The sequence below is a fragment of the Nycticebus coucang genome, chromosome 9 (assembly GCF_027406575.1).
Source record: "Nycticebus coucang isolate mNycCou1 chromosome 9, mNycCou1.pri, whole genome shotgun sequence".
NCBI lineage: Eukaryota > Metazoa > Chordata > Mammalia > Primates > Lorisidae > Nycticebus > Nycticebus coucang.
In genome coordinates, this window is record NC_069788.1 from 131,821,014 (window position 1) to 131,847,669 (window position 26,656).

Sequence of the window (26,656 nt, forward strand, 5' to 3'; positions counted from 1 at the left end):
GACTAAAAACTCCCTTGCAGACAGTGCCGTGTGACCTGGTGCATTGTTGCAATGCAAGAGCCATGAGTGGTTGGCCAAGATTTTCAGTTAAGATTTTTCTGACTGTTTCTTTACTGATGTTTACTCAGTCTGCTATGCTTCTCACAGTCAGCCAATGATTTTGACACACAATTCAACATATTTTTGCAGTGTTATTGTTAGTTCTGCTCATTACTGGTCACCCTGATCTCTCTTCATCAGTGATGCTTTCTCTCCCTTCAGAAAAACATTTAATCCTGTTTTCTTAATAGAATTATCTCCGTAACCTTGGACTAACATGTCCCTGATTTCACTTCCACTATTGCCAACTTTAACAACAAATTTAAGAATTTGTTCGTTGCTCTGATTCAAGCTCTGACATTCTCGTGATGGCACACAAAAACACGTGACGACAACAATGAACATCACTCACAAGACACCACCTGTTGACACAAGCACAACTGTGAGACACTGATATACCAAGATTATGAAATGTCACCAAGCTGTTTGTACCAACATATGCACACAGTGGCAAGTTCACAAACTTAGTTGTCAGACCTTATATAGCTGCACACCTGGTTGCTTCAAATGTTTGTTACTTACCTAGACTTTAAAGTTATTTAAAGGTTTAGTGAGAACACCCTGGAGGGCGGGTAAAGATCACACAATAGATGTACATGCCCTAGTGTCTTCAGGAAGCCCTCATTCTAGCTGAGGTTATAGGGCTGACAGCAGAAAAAATTGCTGCCATGTATTATGTACATAGAGCTGAACTTATCACACATCGTGCTGTCATACTCACTTCTTTCTAAATCCCTGATTTTCTCTTATTATGGGATGGGAGCTGCAGGAGGAGATGGGAGGCCAAAGGGATGAGAGATTGTGAGCTGCTCTTTGGGTACAGGGGCGAAATTGTGGTAAAGGCTATGGCTCAAGAGACCCTGACAGTTCTGCTTATCATACTAGGGCAACCTCCACACCGAAGGAGGGGGAAAGGATGAATGGGGGCTGGGGGTTAAAAGAGAAAGCACTGAGTCTGAAGGAGTCAGGGAATATTCAGGAATTGTTGGGGGCTTTGTACAGACAGGAAGGAAAGGACAGGAAACAGGATGGGGGTCTGAGGAGCACTGTGAACTGAAATACACAGCTCATGTTCATGAGCCTGAATGTGACTTGGGAAGCAGTGGGGAATAGAGTTTGAAGGATCGGATGAGGCTGATCAGGCCAGGCAGGGAAGGAAGGCTATGTTTATGGAAGGCCTCTATCTGCCAGGTGCATTTCATTTTATGTGTCCATGATGAGAGTTTGAATATTGTTCAAGTTCTTAAGGCAGAGGCAGGATTTAACCTCATACCACCTGACTCCAAGTCCAGTGTTCTTACCATGAATCAAGTAAAGAACTTTTCACTTGGAAGGATCACTGAAGCCTTTTGAGTAGAGTGTGAGTAATACAGTGAATATACCCGGTTTCCCCGAAAATAAGACATCCTCTGAAAATAAGACCTACTTACAGGACCGATAAGACGTCCCCTGAAAATAAGACCTAGCGCACCTTTGGGAGCACACCTAAAATAAGACAGTGTCTTATTTTAAGGTGTGCTCCCAAAGACAGTGTCTTATTTTCGGGGAAACAGGGTAGAAGAGAGAAAGAAAACCGTATCACCTCAATAGCAGATGACTCTTTTACTTTCAAGATCCATTCCTGAAGTCTTGAGGTTATTAGTGCTAACTGATTAGTGCTATTGTGATTATCTTTCTAAAATTAATATACATTATTTATACTAATTTTATGAGAACGTATTAAACTTCTTGCCTTCTAGATAATGAGCTAATGGCTTTCTTGATTATACAGACCAGTTTCTCCACTGTGTAGGTGGAATTATGTTTCTTCAGGTGTTACTGATATGGGTTTTGTTTCTGTGGTCTTGGTGGTTGTGATTGCAATTGCTCAACTTACTATTTAAAAAGGTGTTAAAAATAATGCATTTGAAATAGTTTCCTTGTTGCAAATGTAGATTTGGATGGAGCCAGCCCACCAAGTTATTCTAAGAATCTCTCTTATTGTGAAGATGACCCCATCTCTGCTCATGCTCAGTCCCCATGTGAGAGAGCAGGTACCAGGCACCATGGTACATCTCACCAAGAATCCGGGGATGCCCGAAGCCTCAGTCGCCAATCCACAGATGGGAGCTTGGAGATGGAGAAAGCCTTTAATAACCGGGGATTTGAAGATTCCTATGCCACTGACAGTTCCTCCATGTGGAGTCCAGAGGCAAGTTATTTGTTTTTTGTTCATTCTATAGTGGTATACATGCATTGGTTCTCTCTCTCCTCTTTTTCTCCCCCTCCTTTCTATTTTCTATTTTAGGAACCCCCTAAAAAAAATAAAAAAAAAAAACTTCCAGAAAGGAAGCATGGTCTTAAAAATCAAAGACCTAAAAAAAAAATGTATTTGAAACAAATTTTTGTGCAGATGACTAAAGCCCCTGTGTGTGTTAATAAAAGATTTATAAATAAATTTCTTTTAAAATGGAAAAAAGAAAAATGGAAGAAGTAAAGTAGAACAAGAATGGTGGAATGGACCCAAGAACAGTCAAAGTTTCTTTTATAGAAAGGCTTTTGACAGGATGAATTTTAAATAATAGACATTTTAGTTCTTTAGAGATACAGGCTTCTTCCTTTCGTGGCTTGAATGAGATGGAGGCTATTTTTGTTTACCCTGAATCTTGAGTTATGATTAGTTTAATATGAAAATTGAACTCAAATAGCCCTCCAAATGGAATCATGCAAGATATTTTGATGAGGATCTTGGAGTGTGAGGGAGTGCATTTGTTAGCTTTGAGTTTAGTTGAAAGTCTGAGAGACAGCATTAGTCTGCAATGGCCCTTTGCCCACTGACATTGATTTTTGGAGTATATCTCTGATAAAAGACGTTTCTTTTAAATGTCTTCTTCAATTAATGCTCCATCAAGAATAAACTTAACAATGCACAGATACGGCTGGAGGTGAGGATGGTAGTAGCTGTCCTTAATTGAGCAATTGCTACATGCCAGACCCTGTGATAGGATTTCACCTGCGTTGGTTTATCTTTCAGTCATGCACGCTTTTCTTCATTAGTTAGATCCCTCCTACTGTGATTCATGACATTGAAAGGTATCAGGAGTGTTTAGTACAGAATCTGAGATTCATTTTGATGGAATAAGTCATGTAAGTATATAAAGCTTTAAATTAATACAATTTGTGGGGATGGAAGGGAGGAGGAGCAGCATTAGCCTTAGTCTAAGAAAATAAGCAGGATGAGTCTCTTATTGGGACTTGGACTGTCCCACATCATAAATGCTCAGGACAAAGAAAAAAAAATCACAGAAACTCACATTCCCAAGCCTTACTGCTAACATAGTGGAGCACGTGGGGGGCACATACGGAGGTATACGCCTCACGCCCCTGTGTTGTTGGTGTTTCCGCTAAGGATGCAAAATGGTAGCTCAGATATGTGGTCTGTGGTTTGTTAAAAGCAGCCCTTTATATAGAAGCAGCCAAAGAGATTAACTTTATAAGTTTTGTTAAAAAAGAAAAAGTGTGCTTCCCCATGGATTTACTACTGAGTCATGTCAAATCCCACACAATAAATTTTAAAAATACCTCTGTGCTTTCACCACAAAAACCAAACCTCTTCACCTGCCTGTTCATACTCTGTCTCCTTTAGAGCTGTGCCATTTGGCTTGGAATTGCCTTCCTCAGGTGACCTGCCCTTTCCCTGCCCGCTGGAGCTGGAGTTGAGGGTACTAAATGTTCTCAGATGCCAGAAATACCCAGATATCTTTTTGTGCTCCATTCAACCTCCTATCTATTTTGAGACAAAAACTGTAATTTGGTGCTCCTACAGTAGAGCTGCAACCCCAGCTCGGAGGCAGTTCCCGTAACTGCCTGTTTTGCAGGCTGAGCTTGCCTTTTAAGAATTGATTTATCTGCCTCTTAGCAGTATTAAGTACTCCGTCTTCCCCCACTGGCCTTGGGAACACACAGGGGGTCTGTTTACGCTGGGCCACACAGATGACATCAACACTCTCTTACTAAAACAGAAAGGCCTTCAGTTTGACAGAAAATCTTTAAACCTACATGGATTTTGACAATCTGACACAAGTGTTCCCGTCTTAAAGAAAAAACCTAGGATATCAGAGCTCAAAGAGGAGCTTGTTTTGCCACAGAAGGAACCCAGTCATGCAGTGTGACTCCCTGTTAGGCTGGTGGCTTTTTAAGCTCCGCTCATTCTCTGCTGGGAAGGCCAGGGCTGGGCAGGGAACACAATGGGAGGGCGGCTGGCGATTTTGAGCACACAGGCAGACAGGTGTCCTACTTTTCATCTCTGTTTTCCCCTGATTAATTGGTTGGCCTTGAGAAGTTAATTAAAATCTGCCAAATGGGGATAAGAACGAAGAGATTTTTACCTTGCAGGAAGGTCAGATGGATTAGTGGTATTAACAGTACCCACATGAGGAGCCCTGCCGTTGCCTGGTGATAGGTGAAGTGTGTTGAAATAATTAATTGCTATGAAAATACCAACCTTCACAAAGCTTTTTCTCAAATCAACCCAGAAAGGAGACACAAAGCCCGATTTTCATGGGCCACTGCGTGGTTGGCTCATCCTAAATCTGGCTGTGCCTGATTCAGAGTTCCTGGGACAGTTGAGACCTCTACCCAGGACTCCCCTGAAACCTGCAGGGAAGGGGCATTCCTTTGAATAGATAGCCTGCAGGTGAGTGGAGACTGCCTGCCTAGGATATTTTGACTTTGGAATTGAAGCTGATGGCAAGCGTGGGGACTGTTGGCTAATACTGACAGCAGAGGCCTGCAAGGATGAGCAGTTCACAGTATTACGTCCTTCCACCCCTCTTCTTACCTCTCGTCCCACACACTCAGTGTACGTATAAATAGCTATGGTGAAAGGTTTGGGGGAAGGCAGGGAGACCTTATCCTTCAAGGTCAGATTTGGGATTTTGTGTGTTGAATACTGACTGGTTAAAGCAGGTTCTGAACTCAGACCACCAGGGTATGAATCCTGAAGTATCTTGTCTGGGAATATGATGTTGGCACGGAGATGGGGAGTGTTAGTTATTTAGACTTTAGTGTCATCTTCCATAAAGTGAGGATATTAAAATCCCTACCTCATTGGATTGATATAAATATTTTAATAAGCAATGTTTCTTAGTTGGGTTCCCCTCATAAAGCATAGCCTAAGGCAAAGGCTTTTTTTTTTGTTTGTTTTTCTTCGTTAGGGGACACGGTCCCAGGGAACAAGAGGGAAAGACAAGGAGAGGGAGGGGGGGAGAAGAGGAGCCGGGAGGGATGTGTGCACTGGATTGCTTGAAACAGGGGGGCCGCCCTCCAGGAAGCTGCGTAAACTGATCTCAGGTCATCTTTCCAAGAGGAGGAACGTTGACTGCAGAGGACGTTGACCCTGTACACTCTGGAGTTTATCTACATGGGTGTCAGGCAGGGTCAGGCTGCTCTCTAAGCCTTGGCTTCAACAGAGAGTCTGATGGTGAGGGCTGAGAATTACATCGTATGTGTAGGACGTAAGACTTTATTGAGTTGTGCCAGGTTGAAGCCCCTTAGAGCTCAGACAGGCTGTGCCTATAGGGGAATATGGGATAGGAAGTGGGATGGATGGATGGATGAGACCAAGCAGATTTGGAGGGTGTAAGAGCCAGCTTTTATAGTCTGTAAAGGATTGGGTCTGGAAGCTGGCATAAGGAACAACTTAGCAGATGTGAGATATTATTGCTTATGATCAGACAAGCAGCATAGAGATGATTAAGAATAAACAAAAATAGATGAGGATTGTTTTTTGGGGTTTTTTTTTGTTTTTTTTTTTTTTTTTTCAGATTTTGGCCGGGGCTAGGTTTGAACCCGCCACCTCCAGCATATGGGGCCGGCGCCCTAATCCTTTGAGCCAAAAGTCACCGCCAGAGGAGGAGTTTTAAGAAGAGAGGAGGGAGTTTGAGAGAAGGCTGTGACTTGATTTTTGAGTTGGCCTGACTCCTTGGAGACTTGCTTCTATTATATATACACTAGTCAGTTGTATTCAGAAGTCTCTATAGCAACTACTTTTATCACTCTGAATAGAAACGCTCACACATGATTTCATCCTCAGAGGAAAGAGTATGAAAATCTTCGCTTACAAGAAATTTGTAGGAATCTAAATTTTCTTTTTAGGCTAATTTGAATCTTAAAAGACAAGGGTATTTATTAGATATCTACTATATGTCAAATCCTCTACTTTCTAAAACAACCCTCCTTACCCAAAACATGTCATTTCCATTTTACTGTTGAGGAGAAAAGAATATGGAAAGGATTAAATAACTTGCCCAATGTCATAGAGCTAGTACATGGTAGGGCTGGACTGGATAAGGATATTTGATTCCAGAGAACCATGTACTTTCAACTGAACTCAGAGGGAAAACTTCATTGATGAATGCACATTTCGAAGTGTCTTATTATAATTTTTTAAATAAAGCTGTCTCTAAATTAATGAAATCTGGTGTTCAATTGCACAAATACAAATTGATTTGCTATAGGAATCAAAGTTCAGTTTCACATATTGGGGGCCTAACATGGCCCTAATAGGAACTTCCAAAGGACTTAGTTAACCCCACCCCCCACAGCCCCAGATAGGATAGGTCTCTAACTGTCACCGACCCAGATGCCATCTTTGCCCTGTCCAGATGAGTTACTATCCCTTTTTAATAAACCTGGCCTAAACTTCTTCACTTCCAGTATCATCCCTAGGCACTGCTGTGACACCTTTCAACAGGCAGAGGTTATGCCTTTAGAAAAAAAGATAATTATTTGACAGTGTTTATAATTTGTTGGTGTGGTGGTTCATTATAATAAATGCAGGTCGGCTTAGTTTTCCCAGTGAGGGCATTGGATCTGAGTGGCTGCAAGTGAATTGCCGGCCAAGGGTGATACTCCATAAAGCAGTGGTTCTCAACCTTCCTAATGCTGCGACCCTTTAATACAGTTCCTCATGTTGTGGGGACCCCCAACCATAAAATTATTTTCATTGCTACTTCATAACTGTAATTTTGCTACTGTTAGGAATCGTAATGTCAGTATCTGATAGGCAGTATGTATTTTCATTGTTCCAAAGGGGTCGCGACCCACAGGTTGAGAACCACTGCCATAAAGAGAGAGGTATGTTTGAGAATAGCTAGCACCAGTCCAGTGGTAGGAATAGACACTTAAGGAGTCGGATCTGAGTCAGGTATTTTCCCTTATATTAAAATGTCACAACAACACTCTATCAAGCAGGCATATTAATGTGCATTTTTCAGCTAGAGTATGGAGAGACTAAGCCGTTTTTGGCCAGGACCTTCTAAAAAGCTCCTAAGTGGTAGAGTCAGGATCTTAATACAGTTGGGATCTTAATACTGGCCTCAGGTCCAGTATTGCTATTGACGAAATGGAGACTCCTCCCCAGACCTTTGCTATTCCACGTGTGATTCAAGACCAGCAGCACAAACTTCCCTTGTGAGCTGCTTAGAAACACAGACTCTCCTTGGTCCTTTCTTGAGTTCATATGCTTAGCACAGAGTACTATTCAGCCATAAAAAAGACAGTGACTTCACATCTTTTGTATTAATCTGGATGGAGTTGAAACACACTTTTCTTAGTAAAGTATCACAAGAATGGAAAAGCAAGTATACAGAGTACTCATTACTAATACGAAGGCAATAGACAATCGAATGTATGTCCATCTAAGAGAAAAACTCATTTCAATTCAAAATGGGGGGAGGGAGGAGGACAGGGAAGGGGGGTAGGGTGATCCCACTGAATGGGCAAGGTGTGGGGGGTTGGCACACCTTTTGAGTGCAGGTCATAACTATAAGAGGGACTCTACCTCACAAATTCAAATATTTTGACCTGGTTGTTTGTATCCTCACATTAAGCTGTAATAAAAAATAAAATAAAATAATAAAATATGAAATAAAATAAAAAGAAATGCAGACTCTCAGACCCCACCCGAGATTTACTGAATCAGAATCTTTGGATGATTCAGGGCCATGCTGAAGTTTGAGAAGCTCAGTTCTAAGCCTTTCATTCCAAGTAGATTGAAAAGTTCCTGAGGGATCCCCTGCCCAGCACCCCCATTGGGATTTTCATCTGTGGGGAAGTTCTTGCTTGTAGATAACAGGCCCAGACTCAATCATTTCTATGGGGCCTTAAGGAAATGTCACTTATGGGTGATTGCATGGTTGACTTAATTTCAGCCTTAGTATCTTGGTTGGTTTCAGTGCTCTTAAGCAGCTATGCTTTTTAAGAAGCAATCTATATGAAAACATTTTTTAAAATATAAAAGCTGTATTTATTCATTCCAAAAACATTCATGGAGACTCACCTTATGCTAGGTACTGTTCTATGAAAGCATCACAGCCGAATGGAGAGAGAGACCCATAAACTGATCTATGTAATGGGGCTGGGGGGATACACTGGTAGTCAGGAGACGTGATACTTAGAAGGAGCTGAGCGGCACCCACTCACTGAAATGTAACTGGGCTTCATCACGTCCATTCCTAATCTTTTCCTCTGCCTGCAACAGGACCAGGACAGGACCAGTTTGCAGGTACCATCCGGGGTCTCAGAGCCCATCTCCAAGTGTGGTGACCTAGATGTCATCTTTGAATATAGAGCTTTGAGCCAGAAGCTCACAGTGACCATTGTGAGAGCTCAGGGCCTCCCAGATAAGGACCGAAGTGGTGTCAACTCCTGGCAAGTTCATGTGGTGATGTTGCCCGGTAAGAAGCAGAGGGGCAGGACGAACATCCAGAGAGGGCCCAACCCTGTCTTCAGGGAGAAGGTCACCTTCACCAAGCTGGAGCCCAGAGATGTGGCTGCCTGTGCCATCCGCTTCCGCCTGTACGCTGCCTGTAAAATGACCCGAGAGAGAATGATGGGAGAGAAACTCTTCTATCTCAGCCACCTGCACCCAGAAGGGGAAATGAAAGTGACCATGGTTTTGGAACCAAGAAGTAATATAAGTGTGAGTATGTTAAATGGTGCTGCTAATGTCGTGGTGTGTTCGAAGATTTAGGATTGTCAGCCCCTGATTTAGTACCTTTAGCTTGTGAAGTTAGAGACTTTAATTTAATTTTCCATTTGGCTCTCCTCATCCTTATAAGCCACGATTTGCACTTCATGGTACAATGGGTCTTTCATGCCTGTCTTCCCAATAACCTGATGGATGAATTCCCTGTCCATTTTCGGACATGACAGCGGCCGTGAGGTGGAGGGCATGGAAGAACCAGGGAAGGTGGCTGGGCCTTCTGGGTCATGGATAAGTGGTTCTGTTGCTCCCACTTCCAGTACACATAAGGATCAATCTCAGAGATGGGACTTTCTAGGGAAGTTCCTTTACAAGTGTGCTGAGCAGACTTCAGGAGCGGCCCTGAACTCAGCCACTTCTGAGATCTGCTGTGTGTAAGCCTGCACTTCTCCCATGTCCCCCATCTCTCTGCTTGCCCCAGGGTTTCAAGGAGAGACACACAGTGTTGCCCTGGGTTATGCATCAACTAACGTGAAAATCTTCTTCTGAAAAACCACGTAGAGAGATCAGGTAGCCATGTTGGACTATGGGGCCAATCAGTCACTCATTCAAAGCTGTTTACTCTCAAGAACTGTAGAGGCAAAGTGGTTACAGGAAAGAACTAGGCAGGCAATGCTGCTGCCCTGCCTTGTTCTTGTAGTCCGGTGGGGGAGGCAACGACAGGCTGATCACGGTGGCAAGGATGGAGGTGACGGAGGCTGCTGGTCTTTACAGGAGTCAGAGAAGGTTACTTGGGGGGTGATAAAACATGGAACTCAAGTTATTCAGGGAGGGAGGCTGGTGATACAGAAGGCGAGGATTCCAGGCAGGGATGACACCTGCCAGCATCAGGAGGTGGGGAGGAGCTTGTTGTGTGTGAGGAAGAGCTAAGGGACCAGAGGGCTGGAGAGCAGCGCCAGGAAATGTGTCCACTTGAAGGGCTAATGATGTGTCAGAATTAACATCGCCAGACTTGAAATCCTGATTTTCGCCTCCCTGGATCTATGCCACCTGCAGTCTTCCCCATCTTTCCAAAAGGCGATTTCACCCTTCCAGTTAGCCATCATCTGGGGCTTCTCACTTTTCTACCAGAAAGCCGATTGGCTCCATCTTCAGATAGAACCAGAACTAGGATCTCTGCTGGATTTCTGAGCAGCCTCCTGGGGGTGATCTCTCTGATTCCACCTTTGTCCACTGTGGACTCCTGCTGACCCAGAGGCCAGAATGAGCCTTTGTAAAGCACAACCGAGATCATGTCTCGTCTCTTTTTCCAAAATGCCTTTTTCCCCTAAGCTCTGAGTAAAGTATATCTGAAATCGTGGGAAACATGATCCACAGAGGTCAGAAGCAGTCCCGACCTGTAATGTGCAGGAATGGGCACGGCCACACCTATATTTCCCTGTGCCCTGCCCTGTGCTGGGTGCGGGGCCAGAGCTGACTGGGGAAAATGAGCTCATGTGGAAGAACTTGGAAGTGGAATTTTTTTTTTCAGTTATTTGTTGAGTATAATGATATGCCAGATGTTAGGTTACACACGAGGGGCTGAGACTGAGGATCTAGAATTTGATGGAGGGGGTGCAGGCCGTAAGTGACAGGTGCCATAGCAGAGCTTCTGTAGAAGCACAGGGAGGTGGGGTGGCCTTTACCCAAAGGTAAGCAAATATTCTCATGGTAGGGTTGTTATCCTCCAGAATGTAGCGGCTGGCTGTAAAATCTGCATCACAACCATCTAGTCCTGTAATTTACAAATTACGTTCCATGAAAGCCTGTGGTTCTGTGGAGATGCCCAGGGTTTGGTAAATAGGATAGTTTCCTATAGCTGTGCTGAATATTTGATTCCTTATATTGGTTTTATCTATTGAGTTCCTGAGAAGAAGTTTGAAGAAATGATTTCAAATGTCAACAGGAAAGGTGTAAGGGCAGTGCACTTGTTTCTGGTGGTGGGGGTGGGGTTATTTCGGGGAGATGGGCCGGCTTCCCAGCAGCTCGATCGGTGTCTCCTGTTGCTGAGTGGGAATCAGTATCCTGCTCTGCTTCACTCTTCCCCTGATGTGCCTGGTGCATAACGGTGGGAGCCCAGGAGACATGTGCACGTGAACTAACACGCAAAATGCTTAGGCTCCCCCCGGCCTGTCTAGTCCCTGAGATCCACAGCCCAGGTGTGGGCGTCTTTATCACACAGTTGTAAAAGTGCTCATTCTCAATGTGGTCCACTTCCGTACAAGGCGAATGCCAGCAACTGGCACTGCCTACTAACCTGAAGCAGCATTAGCAGCCAAGTGGATGGCGGGTGGGCGTTTCTTGTGGAGCGAAGACCAAATGCCTCCTGCATTGCCACCTTCATCAAGAGCCTGCGGGGCAGCAAATGGTCTCTGTCTCAAAAACAAACAAAAAAAAAAGAAGGAAGGAAGTAAGGAAGGAAGGAGGGAGGGAGGGAGGAAGGCGCTGCAGAGAACAAAATTGGTGGGCAGGCCTATGGTGGAGGGATTCCAGACAAACCTTCAAGCACAAATTACACGGGGGATTTTGCTCTGTGATCAATGTATCCCTAGCTCTCCTTGTATCTTAAATGGTTTGGTTTACACCAGTGATGACATCTTTGTCCGTTTTGTCTTTAGATAGGAAATATTGAGAGGAGACAGCCTTTGGAACAAACATGTCAGTTAATAAGGCATGGCCCTCACCCTCGACTCTGCTCCCCCGGGCCACTGTCATTCACACGGACTGCGCCCTTAGTCATCTTTGGCAGCTGTGGGGGGCACTGGGCCCAATTTCACCAAGCATAATGTCGGCTTTCTGTGTGAGAGTGTAGTGAATCTTGTGCCAATGGATTCTTTGCTGTTCTTCCCCTCCAGAGTGGGGGGTCTCCACTCAGCCCATCTGCAGTTTCTCACAGTGACAGTGCTTCATCCACGCAGTCGCTGTCCCATGGAGGGGCCCCGGAACTGCTGGTGGGGCTGTCCTACAACGCCACAACAGGGCGGTTATCTGTGGAAATGATCAAAGGCAGCCACTTCCGAAACTTGGCTGTTAACCGCGCTCCTGGTAAGTATTTGTCAGAGGCAAGTGGAAGGCCATGCCTGCTTTCATCATAATTCTTTAATTTTTACTGTAAAAATGACCTTGTATGGCTTAGGCAAGCTTTCACAAGGAGATACCTCTGGATTTCTAAATAGCTTTCTGTTTAATTAGACTTCTTCAATTTCTAGATGTGTCTTGACATGAAATAGACCAGCCTCTGTGTCTGTAGAGTTTAAAGGAAGAGAACAATGTCTTGTCAGCAACCTAATGTGTAGGGCAGTTAAAATCTGCTGGTATATCCCAGACCCTCAGCTTTAAAGGGGCAAGTGTCTGGCTTTGGATTGAGTCAGATCTGAGATTGAATTCCAGTTCCACCTGCTATGTGCCCACTGGTTTTGCTCTTACTTTACTAACTCATTTGGGAAAAAAGAGATATTAACTGTACCTTCCTGGTTGGGTTGTTTTGGGGTTTAAATAAAATAATTTATGTAAAGTATTTAACATGGTGCCTACCACACAGTGAGCACACAAGAAATGCTTGTGGTTATGGTGATGATGGAGAGGGAGGTGAAGGAGGTGGATCTGGGGCAATGCAGGATTGGTTCACAGGGGAAGAGCCACTTCTGACATCACCACTGGTAAGAGTGGTTCAGACAGACCTCCAGAGCTGCAGCTGAGGGTTCAGGAAGCCAGAGTCAAAGGCTGCCGCTACCAGCTGCTTCAAAGGCTTCTCAACATTCAGAAAGTTAGAGATTAAACATTTAATAAAGCTGATTAAAAAAATAAATAAGTCCACCATTTTATAACCTTGCTTGCCAGCAAAAAAAAAAAAGCTTGAAAAGTGGCAGGAGAATGGTATCCTCTTTGCGTCTGCCTTCTGGACCTCATGCAGATACATCTAATTGAAGGGACCTAATTTGTATCTGGAATGCTAGCTGTAAGAGTCTGGAACTGTTGTGGTTGAATTTCCTGTCTCTCACATACAGGAGGGTAACCAAGAAGAGGATAGAGTGGGTGGCAAGGGAGTTGCCCACCATGGGCACCAAAGTGTATTGAAAGAAGGACGCAGTCAGTACGTGTGTGGTAGGCTGAAAGAAATCAGTAGACCTCGGCTTCAGGTATAAGTAGCAAGTGACAAGCCAGGGAGCTTGCAGAGAAGAGTCAGCTCTTCCCATTGACTCTGGGCTCTCTCTCATTTTGCCCTTAGTCTAGATGCAGCCCACGAGGCCTTTGTTAAATGGGGACATCTTATTAGTCAACCTGTAGCAATTAGAGCAAGCTGGTCCAGAAAGCCCTCAGGTACATAAGCTCAGAGCCAGGTGAGAGCTGTTTAGAATGCATAATAGATGCTGATTATTAATTGCACAGCTCACATCTCTTTGCCAGATACATACTTCATTCTCCAAAATAGCTTCGAATGTACTAAAGATCTGTATTCACTACTTCTTCAGAACTTTTGGCAATCTCTTTTCCTGTCCTGAGATTTGGTAAAGTCAGAACAATTTTTTAGGAACATGTGGAGATGCAGAGAATGACAGGGGATGGGTCACACAGGCACGGCCTACTCCAGTCCATGTGGAGAAGCTGTACTTTGTATGTTGGGTGGTACCAGGCGGTGCAGAGAAGATGCACAGCAAGGTGTTTGGGGAACATCTGCTGGAGGCCGACAAACCAAGGTGTGAGTGCAGGCTGTTCCACCTATTGGCCATGAGTCACTAAACTGTTCTGAATGTCAGTTTTTCTCATCTGTAATAAGGGAGTCATGATAATATATCCTTTATAGGTAGGGAAATGCATGCTGCCATGTCAGTGATGGAACTATTGTATCTTTGTGAATTTCTATATGAAAGGAAATATTCCAAAGAAGGAATTCTTGTAACAAATATTTAAATCCGAATGGAGGTGGGGGGGGAGGAAGGCAGGTCCTAATTTAGGGATTTATTTTATTCCAGAAGTGTAAGTCAGTTTTGCATTTAGTAGATGATTTGTCCCATAGGCATATTGTTGCAAGTTAGCTTAAAATGTAATAGACACGCAACCAAATAGAGAGCAATGCTGCTGTGATGCGATTAATTAAAACAGAAACGCCAAGTGAAGACAAAAGTTTTTTGTCTATGTAGAATGCTGGTACTTGAGGAAAAGCCGGTTTAATTAGGAGGGGATGAGAAAGTAGAAGGTTCCTTTGTGGAGCTTCTGAAAGGGACCTCTTGGTACTTACAAGGGCTTTAGTCGTGGACGGCATTGGCTCTTCATTACGGCACTTGTTCTACTTTGACTGTTCTGAGGGAAGCTTGGGATACACTTTTAGTTCCCACATGGAAGAGAATGAGAGAGAAAGAATGAGAGAACATGAGTTTTGTGAGGTAACTGAGCAGAGTTGGAAGAAAGAGGGGGAGAAGGGGGGAAGGACGAGAGCCAGGAGAGGAATGGAGCTGTGGGTGGGGAGAGGCGGCCACAGCGGGGCTGAGGGAGGCAGCAGGGCAGCCCAGCCCTGCGTCAGAGTCCACCGGGCGAGCTGCCTGCCAGGGGAGCTTTTGTGACTGGGGGGGTCACATAAGTCTTTGCTTGGCGCTGTCAGCTCAAGTCCAGTTATCTGCTGTAAAACAGGGGCCTCCATCCTACCTTACAGGTTGGTTACGGTCACGTAAAAATGGTTCTGAGGAGAGTGTGAAGGAAACAGGCTGAGCCTCAGTCATGGGAACTCTTCTTCTCTAGCACAGAAACAGACAAAGGCCAGGATTTGGAAGTAAGATTCTTTTGCCTCAAAAAGTAATCATGAAACAAGAGATAACTTTGAACTCTTGAACAAATTTTCTGTGTATTGAAATTTTTAGTTACAAAATTCTGGGGGAAGCAGGGTAGTTTGGTCTGGGATAGGTCTGGTGGGTCAAGTAGGTCAGAATAAAACACAAGTCTTAGCCACAGATAGGGGATTCTGTAGTTGGAAGTTCTTTTTTATCAGGATGACATCTAGAGATACACCCTATTCTCCTTGCTTAACTTTGGACAGGAAATGGGAGGGTAGCAAGTGGCTGAGCCTGGGGGTGCCTTCTGTAGCATCCACTAATCCCAAGAGAAAGTATATGGCTGTGTATTTATTTCTTCCATTCTGACTTTAAGTTTTTCTCTACTCATCCAACAGATAGCTATATAGGTAGATTTCAAAATCTGTATTTATGTATACATGAAGGTATATACGTGTCTGTCTGTCATTTGGTGAAAATACCCATATTATAAAATGCTATGGGTTTTTAAAAATGATATAGGTGGGCTAGGGAAGATAAAATTGACTATTTGAAAATTACTGAAACTAGTCCATGGAACCTATTAATGAAGAGTACATAGTGAGGTAGCAACATGAGTGAATCTTATCCCAAATCATGTAACAATGCGCCAAGCATTTTTTTTAAGCCACTTCTAAGATGTCTTATTATTTAGTACCCATGGTCAGCATTCAAAAATATTGACATTATTGCTTTAAGATGGTTTAGGTTAGTCTGAACATCTTCTGAGGGCAAAGGATAGTGTCCAGGTCTTTACATGGCTGTGGTCCAGGTGAAAAAGCAGTGTGTAGTGTCAAGTAGACATATCTTAAACCCTGATGTGTATTTACAAATGCTTTTCAAAAAGTAAGCATTAAGGTTTAGCAACATTTGATTATCCTTTGAATTTGGCTCTATGGGAAAGCAATTCAATAATAGTTTAGCAAGGCTGGGGTTGGTGGCTCACACCTACAATCCTAGCACTCTGGGAAACTGAGGTGGGTGGATTGCTTGAGCTCAGGAGTTCAAGATCAGCCTACTAAAAACCAGAAACACTGAGGCAAGGGGATGGCTCAAGCCCAGGAGTTTGAGGTTGCTGTGAGTTATGATTCCACCATGGCACTCCACCCACAGCAACAGAGTGAGACTCTGTCTCAAAAAAAAAAAAAAATAATAATAATAATGGTTAAGCAGCTCTGTTCTTTTCTGACCCTAGGCCTGCTGCCCAGTTTCTGCAGGGCCTCAGCGTTTGATTTAACCTCTCTGAGTTTCTTTTCCTTCTCTATTGAATGAGGTTAAGAAGCTAATGTTATGTATCCATATATTATGTTAAAAAAATTATTCTTTTGTCAGGTTCTCTTTCTCCACCTTCACCTTTATGGTGTCTCTGTCTACAACGTGTCACTACATTTGTATATATGTACACGTATAATGATCCTTGTCAAAAACTATCATTAAGATGTTCCCTCTGGTTAAAAACACCAAGTTCCCCAGCTTCTCAGCATGTGTGTGATTAGCTGCATGCAATAATTACATCCCAAATGATAATACTTAGCAGCACTAGTACATTAACCTGTTAGGCACTCTCAATAGCAGAGCCTGCAGAAAAGAAAAACAAAAAAGCAAACCAGGCTCCCTGGTGTTTAGAGTGAAGAGCGAGCAGCATTTAGACAGTGCCTTCTGCAAATGGAGTGCAGGGAAAGGACTCAGTGGACGTGAACAGATGTAGGACATACAACCTTCCTTGAAAATTCTGGTCCAGTTTTCTATTAAATGTAGCATATTAATAGCCATTGTGTGCTCAGAATTATGGCCATTTCTTTCTTTTTTAAGTTTTAGAATGTTATAAGGGATACACGTTTGCATAATTTGCTTTTTGTACATTTTAAGTCAAAGTTGTAAGTGTGCCCTTCACCCAAAATATGTGAATTGCACTAAAAATATGTGAATTTACCCAACACATCTCATTCTCATTGGGTTTTACTTCCATATATGCACAGAAGTGTTGATGGACCGGTTCCAATTTACCACGAGTACATGTGGGTTTTGTTTGTTTTGTATCATTCTTGTGATATTTATAATGATAGTCTCCAGTTCCATCCAGGTTGTTAGAAAAGATACTAGATCACCATTTTTTTATGGCTGAGTAGGACTCCATGGTGTACAGAGACCACCTTTTATTAATCCACTCATGTTTTGATGGTCACTTGGGTTGTCTCTATATCTTTGCAATTGTGACTTGTGCTGCTATAAACACTCAAGTGCAGGTGTCTCTTTTAGAGAATGACATTTTTTCCCTGTGGGTAGATACTAGCTGGGATTGCTGGGACATGTGGTAGGTCTACTTTTAGTTCTTTGAGGCATCTCTGCAGTGCTTTCTTTGGAGGCTGTCCTGTTAGTTCGAAGTCCCATCAATAGTGCACAAGTATTCCTTTCTCTCCACATCCTCACCAGCATCTATTATTTTGAGACTTTTTGATAGGAGTCATTCTTGCTGGAGTTTGGTGATAATCTCCTTATGGTTTTGACTGGCATTTCCCTGATGAATAGAGATGTTGAGCATTTTTCACGTGTTTGTTGGCCGTTGGACTGTCTTCCTTAGAGAAGTTTCTGTTCATGCCTTTTGGAATTATGGCCATTTCATATGATGATTTAGATGTGGCACTAACTTATTACATGCATGTGTGACATTTCCTTTTCTCCCTTAGCTCATTTAATTCTCACAATAATCAAAGTTAGAAAATATTAAAAGCAATAGAGGAAAAGACAGTGACCATGGCATGTCAAATATATCTCAATGAAGATTTAAAAAAAAACAATAACCCTATTACCTACAGAGCAATGACAGTGAGACTGAGGACAGACTTTTCATCAGCAATGACAAAAGCCAGAGGACAGTGGAATAAGAATATTAAAGTCTCAAGAGAAAAACACTAGACTTAGCATTTTGTTGTCTAGGTGAAGGAAAAATAAAAATATTTTGCGCAAAATGGAAAGAATTTATCACTGAGAAATGACTAAATTACATATTTCAGGAATAAATAAACTGAAATTAGAAGGAAGTCATATGATGAAAGAAGGAATAATGAACAAAGAGATTGGTTAACATGGAAGTGAGAGAAAACCTATGTGGATTGTCTAAAACAAAACCAGGAGCAGCAGTAGCATGACTGATGCTGTAGTCCAGATACAGAGCAGAAATGAAACTTTAGGCAGAAATAACATGAAGAATGAGATTGGGAAGGGGGGATGGAAATCAAAGAATTCTAAGGCCCTTACATTGCTTAGTAGGAGGGTAGATACTTCTGCTGATTTTTAACAAGACTGCCAAGATTATTCAATGGGAAAAAAACATTCTTTTTAATACATGGTACTGGGAAAAGTGTGTATCAACATGTGGATGAACACATTTGTATCTTTAACACTGTATTTAAAAACTTACTCAAAGTAGATCAAGCACCTAAATATAAGACCTAAAACTATAAAACTCTTTGATGTGAACACAGGGCATATGTTTATGGCATTGGATTTGGCAATGATTTCTTGGCTGTGACACCAAAGGCACAGGCCACATCCACAACAATATGAAACAGGCAAATTGGACTTTATGCAAGTTGAAAAGTTTTATGTATCAGAAGACAAAAGAGTGAGTAGACAGCCCAGAGAATTGGAGAAAATATTTGTAGTCATGTATCTGATAAGGAATTAATATCCAGAATATATAGAGAACTTCTAGAACTCAACAATAACAAATCTAATTAAAAAGTGAGTAAAGGACTTGAATAGACATTTCTCCAAAGAAGATATACAGATAGCCAGCAGGAGTATAAAAAGATGCTTAGTATCACTAATCACCAAACAAATGCAGATCAATAGTACAGTGAGATACCTCATACCCATTAGGATGGCTATGATTAATCCCCTCCTGCCCCCCGCAAAATAACAAGTGTTAATAAGGTTGGAGGAAGTCAAGTCCTTACATATTGCTAGTAGGACTGTAAAGGGGTGCAGCTTCTGTGGAACACAACTGGCAGTTTCTCAAAATATTAAAAATAGAATTACCACATGACCCAACAATTCCATTTGTGGGTGTATATTGCAAAGAATTGAAAGCAGGGTCTTAAAGAGATATTTTTACACCCATGTTCATAGCAACATTATTCTCTCTTCAGAATGTGGCTAAACATGTCTAGTAACTAAACTGGGCAAGCAGTCTAAGTGTTCTGTGATGGATTAATGGATGAGCAAAATTTGATGGGTACGTACAAGAAGTACTCTACTATTTAGCCTTCAAAACGAAGGAATTTCTGACATACTCATATGTTGTAACATGGACGAAACTTAAGGACATTATGTCAAGTGAAATAAGCCAGTTGGTCACAAAGAGTCAAACACTATATGATTCTACTGATATGAGGTAGTTAGAGCAGAAAAATCCATAGAGGCATACACCAGTAGAATGGTGGTTCCCCTGGGGGTAGAGGGGAATGGGGAGCTATTGTTTAATGGGATAGGATTTCAGTTTTACAAAATGAAAAGGGTTCTGGAGATGATGGTGGTGATGGATGAACAATATTACGAATGTAATATTCTGTGGTTAATGTAATATTAATGTAATAGTCAGTGGTTAAATACCACTGAATATACACAGAAAAATTGTTAAAATGGGAAATTTTGTTATGTGTCTTTTAACACAGTTTTTAAAAATTGGAAAAAATATATTGAAGAGACATCAGAAAATATTGTAAAACTAGATTGTGAGTAACTCATATAAGAGCTGATTGTTTATACTGATATTGCCTCAAGGCAAAAAAATATATATACATATACTATTGTTAAAAACAAGAGATGAGGGGTTCTATATATGGAGGAGGAGAGAGTGTATGGGAAATCTCTGTACCTTCTCAGTTTTATTAACCTAAAACTGCTCTAAAAACAAAGCATTTTAATTAAGAAATTTTTTAAAAGGGCAGAGATATTGATTAACTTAGACATTAAACCACGTGGACATGTTAACATTTTAATCTAATTGTCAAAGTAACAGAGGGAATAAAGAAAATAGAATCAATCCCATAGAAAGCAGATAAAAATTTTTAAAGCATGGAATATACAGGATAATACAAAGTACAAGTATTGTATCAGTAGTCACAATAAATGTAAATGGCCAAAAATTGACATGTAAAAGGCAGAGATAAGCTTAGATGGAGGTCTGTCTCTTCCTCCCAGTCTCTTCCATTCCTCAGGTCTTCTCAGACACACTGCCCTTTGTTGAGTCCACCTAGCTGTACAATGTATAGGGAAAAAATAATAATTACCCACAAATTGAGCTTAGCTCACCAATGCAAGAGTGATTTAACATTAGGAAAATATGCTAGTGTAACTTGGTGTATTACCTGACTTGTGAGAAAACATGGTACAAATAGAAGTATTAGGAAAATTATATAAACTTATGGGGTACCAGCGCAACTTCATTACATGAAGGCTTGTGTAATTGTTGAGTCAGGGCTTTCAGAATATCCATCAACCAGATAACATACATGGTACCCAGCACAAAATTTCTCATTCTCCAGCTTTCGCCACCCTGTGCCCTGCCCACCCTTTGCAGCCTGTACTTTCGCTCTCCAGGTGCACATGTACACATTTTTTAGCACCCACTTATGAGTGAGAAAAAGCAATATTTGTTTTTCTGAGTCTGACTTGCTTCACTGAAGATAATAATCTCCAGTTTTACCCTTTTTGCTACAAAAGACATGATTTTATTCTTTTTATTGTGGAATGATATTCTATATTGTGTATGTATGCCTCATCTTCTTCACCCAAGAACCCATTAATGGACATTTAGATTGACTTCATATCTTTGCTATTGTATATAATGCTGTGATACACATACCATTTTGATATATTTATTTCTTTTTCTTTGGGTAGCTACCCAGTACTGAGATTGATGGATCAAATAGTAGTTCTATTTTTAGTTATGTGAGAAATCACATACTATTTTCCATAGAGTTTGCACTAATTTATGTTCCCACTAACAACGTATAAGGGTCCCTTCATTTGCATCCTCACCACACCTGTTGTTTTGTCTCTTTATTAGCCATTCTGACTGATAGGATGGTACCTCATTGTGGGATTAGGCAAATAGAAGCCTTGGATAAAAAACAAAATTATTATTTCAATAGATGCTTTTGATAAAATGCACTATTCAGTGATAAAAATCTTATCAGATGTGTAATACATGTGTTAATATAGACCAGCCCATGGTACAATAATAAATAAACTCTGCTGTTTCAGAGGCTCAGCACAGTAAAAGTTTATTTTTCTTTTGCACCATGGTCCAAAGTGAGTCATGTGACTCTCCTCTAAGCTCTGACTGAGGCATGTGGGGGTCTTTCCATTTAATGAGGTAATAATATTATATTTAAAATGTGGCTTCCATTGTTGCTATGGAAGGGGAAGAGACAGCATGGGAAGATGTCTTGTTTTGGTGGGAATGGATGAAGATAGCCATGGCTGAAGGTGACACTTATCGCATCTCATATTTCGTCTTACAGAATTCAGGCACATGGCCCAGCCAACTTAAATCTCAGGGAAGGCCATGCCCTTAGTTTACTATTTGACTGGGCCTTTGTAGCTCAAAGCCCTTTAAAATCTTTCTCTTACTATTTGGAAATCTGGAAGCTATCAGCCTCTCCAACCATAAGAAGATCCGAATTTCTGTATTTTTTCTTTTTTCTTGCATACTGGTAAGAAAGATGGTAAAAACTAGCTACTCGGGAGGCTGAGGCAAGAGAATTGCTTAAGCCCAGGAGTTGGAGGTTGCTGTGAGCTGTGTGAGGCCACGGCACTCTACCGAGGGCCGTAAAGTGAGACTCTGTCTCTACAAAAAAAAAAAAAAAGAAAGAAAGATGGTAAAAACTAAGCCTAAGCCCACCTTTCCCCCTTCTCCCCCTAAATGAAGTCAATAGTACTAAGTACTCACTTCTAACATTCTGTTTTTCCATCTGTTTTCCTAGAGGAGGGGTCTTCAAACTGCAGCCCACAGGCCACATCAGGCGGTGAGATTGTATTTGTTCCCGTTTTGTTTTTTTACTTCAAAATAAGATATGTGCAGTGTGCATAGGAATTTGTTCGTAGTTTTTTTTTTTTAAAAACTATAGTCCGGCCCTCCAGTGGTCTGAGGGACAGTGAATTGGCCCCCTGTTTAAAAAGTTTGAGGATGCCTGCCCTAGAGCAACAAACTCATTAGGCATATGTTCTCTCTCCGGAGCTAGGACAGGTGGTGGTTTTCCATCACGTAATATGGGTCTTCACTGCTCTTTGATTTTAGGTATCACTTGACTCCCAACTTCTAGGCCAATGCTTATTCTTATTTATGTATTTATTTTTCTGATAGCAACATTCCAGTTCAGATACCAATTACCATAGCAGTCATATTTTGTCAGGAAAAATAGAAAATACCGTACGTACGTTGGATCAGAAGTTGTTTGCCATAGGGTTTAAACATTGGAGGGCTGGAATAAAGGTCAGGAAGACTATTTTTGGAAAATTCAGAGGTGCAGATCTGACCAGGAAGATGCTAGTTTGGTTTGAAGGGGTGCACACGGGAGGCAGGATTCTCTACAGATCTTTGGGTATTGTGGGCAGAACTTCTGCACTCTCCAGTCCTGGTACCTGGACTGCACTGGTTCTGGAGAACTGTGGCTTCTTAAATTTCTACCTGCTTGTCTCATACAAGTAGCCATCATTAGTAGAGTCTGACTGGAATGCCGTTTGAGTTTGGAAAGAGCTTAGAAAGGTGGAAATGATATTGACTATCAGCAGCTAGTATGTGGCACAGAGAGGAGCTTCCTTGATTTGATAGTAGACATTTTACGGAACTCTACACTAACCATCATTCTTAATTCTAAAATCCCTTTAAAATCAGGAGCAGAATAAGGATCCCCACGAGTACCATTTTCATTTAATATTAGACTGGGGGCTCAAGGCAGTAGTTCTATAAAATAAGAAAAACAAGAGTATGAAAGATTGAAAGGAAGTAATGAAACTGTCATTATTTGTAGATAACTTGATTGTCTACATTAAAAATACAAGAAAATCTATAAACTTAATATTTATTTACAATTGTGTTCCAATGCATCAGCTACAATTAGAAATTAGTTTTCAAACATTAATGTTTACAACAGTAGCAGAATTTCAAGGGGCCACAATAAAAATGTTAATGAAAGATGAACAAGAAAATTATAGAAAAAACTATGAAACATTTTGAAATATACTGAAGGAAATTAAACAGATAGCTACAACATGTGTATTGTTGAGAATATTCTGTATTGAGAAAACAATAGTTCTTCCCAGATCTGTATGTCCAGTACAATCCCAGTCAAAATCTCAGCAGCGTCCATTAATTAAAATAGATAACTGAATTGTGGTTTATTGGTGTACTGGAGCATTATACACAGAAGATAAATGAAACAAAGCAGAGCTAAACTTACAAAATTCACACTGAATAAAAAGAAGTTTCGGAAAGACATACATTCCATTAAATGTTAAATTGTAGCTGCTCTGACCCCCACGCTGAGGCTCAGTCTGTGTTACAGTTGGTTCAAGGTCATGCTGCAAGGGTTCGAAATTCTGCGTGGGTTACAGGACTGAACACTGGCTGCCGTATTGTTTCTTTGCAAAAATAACTTTTGACTTCGAAATCATGTGCTTTTGTGCCATAATAAATTAGGGATTATGTATTAGAGTTAATAGTTTAGTACAAATGACATCTTCTTCTAGTAAGAAAGAGGCGAGTGACTGGTAAAGCAGTTAACGGGGCTATCCAAGGATTATGACCCATTTAGCTCTTTGAGGGTGGTTCTAAGTTACTGAAGAAGCTATGAAACTTTGAGAATTGTTGGAAGATAAACTACTGCTCAGTAATATTTTGCACCTGCTGATACCAATTTCCAAAGACCAGGATAGAGCTCATCTAAATTGTGTATTTTCTGGTGGGTATTTCTCCTTCCTTCCTTGGGATGCTACGCTGTTCTCAGTCTCTTCTCCCCCACCTTCCCCCCACTCACCCCCAGCCCTCTGCTCTCTGCTCTCTTCCCTATCTTACCCCCACACGCCTCCCCCGTCTAATATAAAACAAACTTATACTTTTATATAAATAAAAAAATTGGATATTTACTTAGTTGGAGTCTTCCTCCATCCATTGTGATTGGTACTCATCGAAGTAACTCGCTGAACCCCCAACGGTGGCATCATGCTTCCCCTGCTGTTATCTGCTCCAGACATTAAGAAGGGAGCACATTGGTACTGTTTATAAAGCTTCCCTGCTGGACTGAAGCCATCAGCAGCATTGCCCCTCCTTTGTTCTCTATCCTCTGACTTGTTTATAAAATTACTGTTTTCCCTCTGTGTTATCCACACACGATCCAACTTGAGGGATGGTGGTTTGCTAGTTAAGTGGCCTCTCTCGTAATTAGAAAATGATCTTGCGACAGGACGAAGCATGAAATTGCTCTCTTTATGAAATGAGCATGCCACTGTTTGCAAGATGAACTCAAGTCCCACTGCTGCAACTGGCAGCAGAACTGCCCGAGCAGTTTGGTGACTGGATGGAACTTTTCTTGTAGGAGTCACGTAGCTGTCTGGCTGCAGAAACTCGAATTCACTCCCCCCGTGGTTGGTTTTCTGACAGCCTTTTCCGGACGGAGAGCCCTGTTTCTGAGACAGAGAAGTGTTTTCGCACCTGAAGTGTAATTTCACACCTTGTGTTTCTCAGCAGATAAGTGCATAAAATAACACATCAAACCGGAATAGAAAAAGATCAACATAGAAAGGAAACTGTGGGTTGTAATTTGTTTCCTATCTTACAATGCTTTGGGAGAGAACAGTAAATGACAGCAATCTGGGTTTACGCTTTAGAAAGTTTGACTAGTTGGTAGGCAGGAAAATGAGCAGTAAATACTAATCAGTTTGCTGCCTGCATGGAACGATAGGATTATCACAATTAACATTTTGATTTTTAAATGAATAGCATGCACGTACGTTAGTAGTAAAAGTTGTAATTAAAAGGCAATAAATTGATAAATTAGATGATGTAAATAAAAATGTAATTGTCTGAGGAGATAATTTTCTTTGTAATGATCCATTTGGGGATTTTTAGCAAAAGTAGACCATGTTGGTAAAATGTGGATGTTTTCCTTCCTTTCCATAAATGAATAAACATAATGTTCATCACTGATCTATAGCATTTTAGTAAAGGGGTTATTAAATGAGGAGTTTAGCTTCATTTCACAAGTTTGAAAACTTAAGAGCAAAAGAAGGAGAGTTGAGCTCCCTGGCGGATCATGCACATTCATTGCAAAATTCTCACTGAAGGTCTCGTTCAGGATAGCGAGAGGCCAGACACCAGGCGTACAGTGTTTAAAGAAAGCAATCCCTCTCTCTACCATGGGGGAACGGACGGTATTTGCAGGCAATAGTCAATTTGAGTGATGGTGGTTTGGTAGTTAAGTGGCCTTTCTCATAATTAGAAAATGATCTTGTGACAGGACGAAGCTTGAAATTGCTCTAGGTAATGACAGCTGAGACAGGCTAATGCCGGGTTTGGGCGGTGGTCACAGGAGAGTTCTCTGATCTGGAGCTAGGGCGGGGCAGGGAAGAGAGGTCAGCAATGATTCCTGGAAAAAGTGATGCCCACACTGAACCTAATGAAGAGAAGTCTCATGAGGCCATCAGCTGGGCACGGAGAGCACGTAGAGAAGTGAAAGGGAAGGAGAACAGGTGGGTCAGAGGAAGGGAGGAAGTTCAGTGTGGTGGAAATGCAGTGTGTGATGGCAGCCGGGGTGGGCAATGAGGCTGGAAGCTAAGGAGAGCTAAAGTGCAGAGACTGGCCAAGAAATCAGTTTTTATGCAGACACTAGGAGGAAGCCCTGACCTCAAGGTTTTTGTTTCTTCATGAAAGTGACGCAACCAGATCTGCAATTTCCAAAGATGTCTCTGGCAATCCACTGATTAGGAGTAGAGTGAGGAATCATGAGGTGATACAGGTGAGAGATGCTATGACCTGAGCTTATGAAATCCACTCAGAGTTCAGTGGCATTGGGAATGGAAAGAAGTGAGTCCATCTGGGGAACTATTTAGCAAGTAGAATCAATAGAAGCTGGTGACTGACGGAGTGGATTGGAGGTAAGGAAGCCAGCCTTGTCGAAAATGAAGTTCTGGTTTCTGACTGGGCTGATAAGGGGAATAATACTAATGTTCACAGAGACGGGGAGCAGGGGAGCAGCAGAGTGTCAGCGCTGGGGACGTGTTGAGTGTTAAGATGCGTGTAGGATAATCAAGAGGAGTGTGGTTTTCAACTGGATCTTGAATTGGGGAGAAAAGTCTAAGCCAGACCTTGGTATGCACTTGATAGTTGTCATTGGAACCATGGAAGTGGATGCCATGAATGTTGAGAGTGAGAAGAAAAGAGATTCTTTAACTCAGGCATAAAACAGCAACATGAGGGCAGCGCCTGTGGCTCAAGGAGTAGGGCGCCGGCCCCAGATGCCGGGGGTGGTGGGTTCAAACCTGGCCCTCGCCAAAAACTACAAAAAAACCCCAAAAAACCCACAGCAACATGACTGTGAAAAGCAGAGCACATGAGGAGAAGGATGTATGCATTTATCTTGTTATAAATAAAATGTGAGTGGAGAACTGTGCATGTCCACAAACCATTGCACACCCGCCCATGGACACGTGTGAACAGCTGCATGTGCAGGGTTCTAATGACCAT

At 41.9% G+C, this 26,656-nt stretch overlaps 1 protein-coding gene across 4 annotated transcripts in view; it reads left to right on the forward strand.

Annotated features, from left to right (window-relative positions):
- The window catches only part of SYT16 (synaptotagmin 16), a 453,110-nt gene that overhangs the window by 418,445 nt on the left and 8,009 nt on the right, over positions 1–26,656 (forward strand). For 3 of the 4 annotated variants that reach the window (XM_053603184.1, XM_053603183.1, XM_053603182.1), the window contains 3 exons: positions 2,034–2,290; positions 8,621–9,061; positions 11,959–12,148. In XM_053603184.1, the coding sequence (XP_053459159.1) occupies positions 2,034–2,290; positions 8,621–9,061; positions 11,959–12,148 (888 nt within the window). Of the gene's footprint in view, positions 1–2,033; positions 2,291–8,620; positions 9,062–11,958; positions 12,149–21,899; positions 21,942–26,656 lie in introns of all 4 variants that reach the window. The other variant, XM_053603181.1, reaches the window with a different exon arrangement.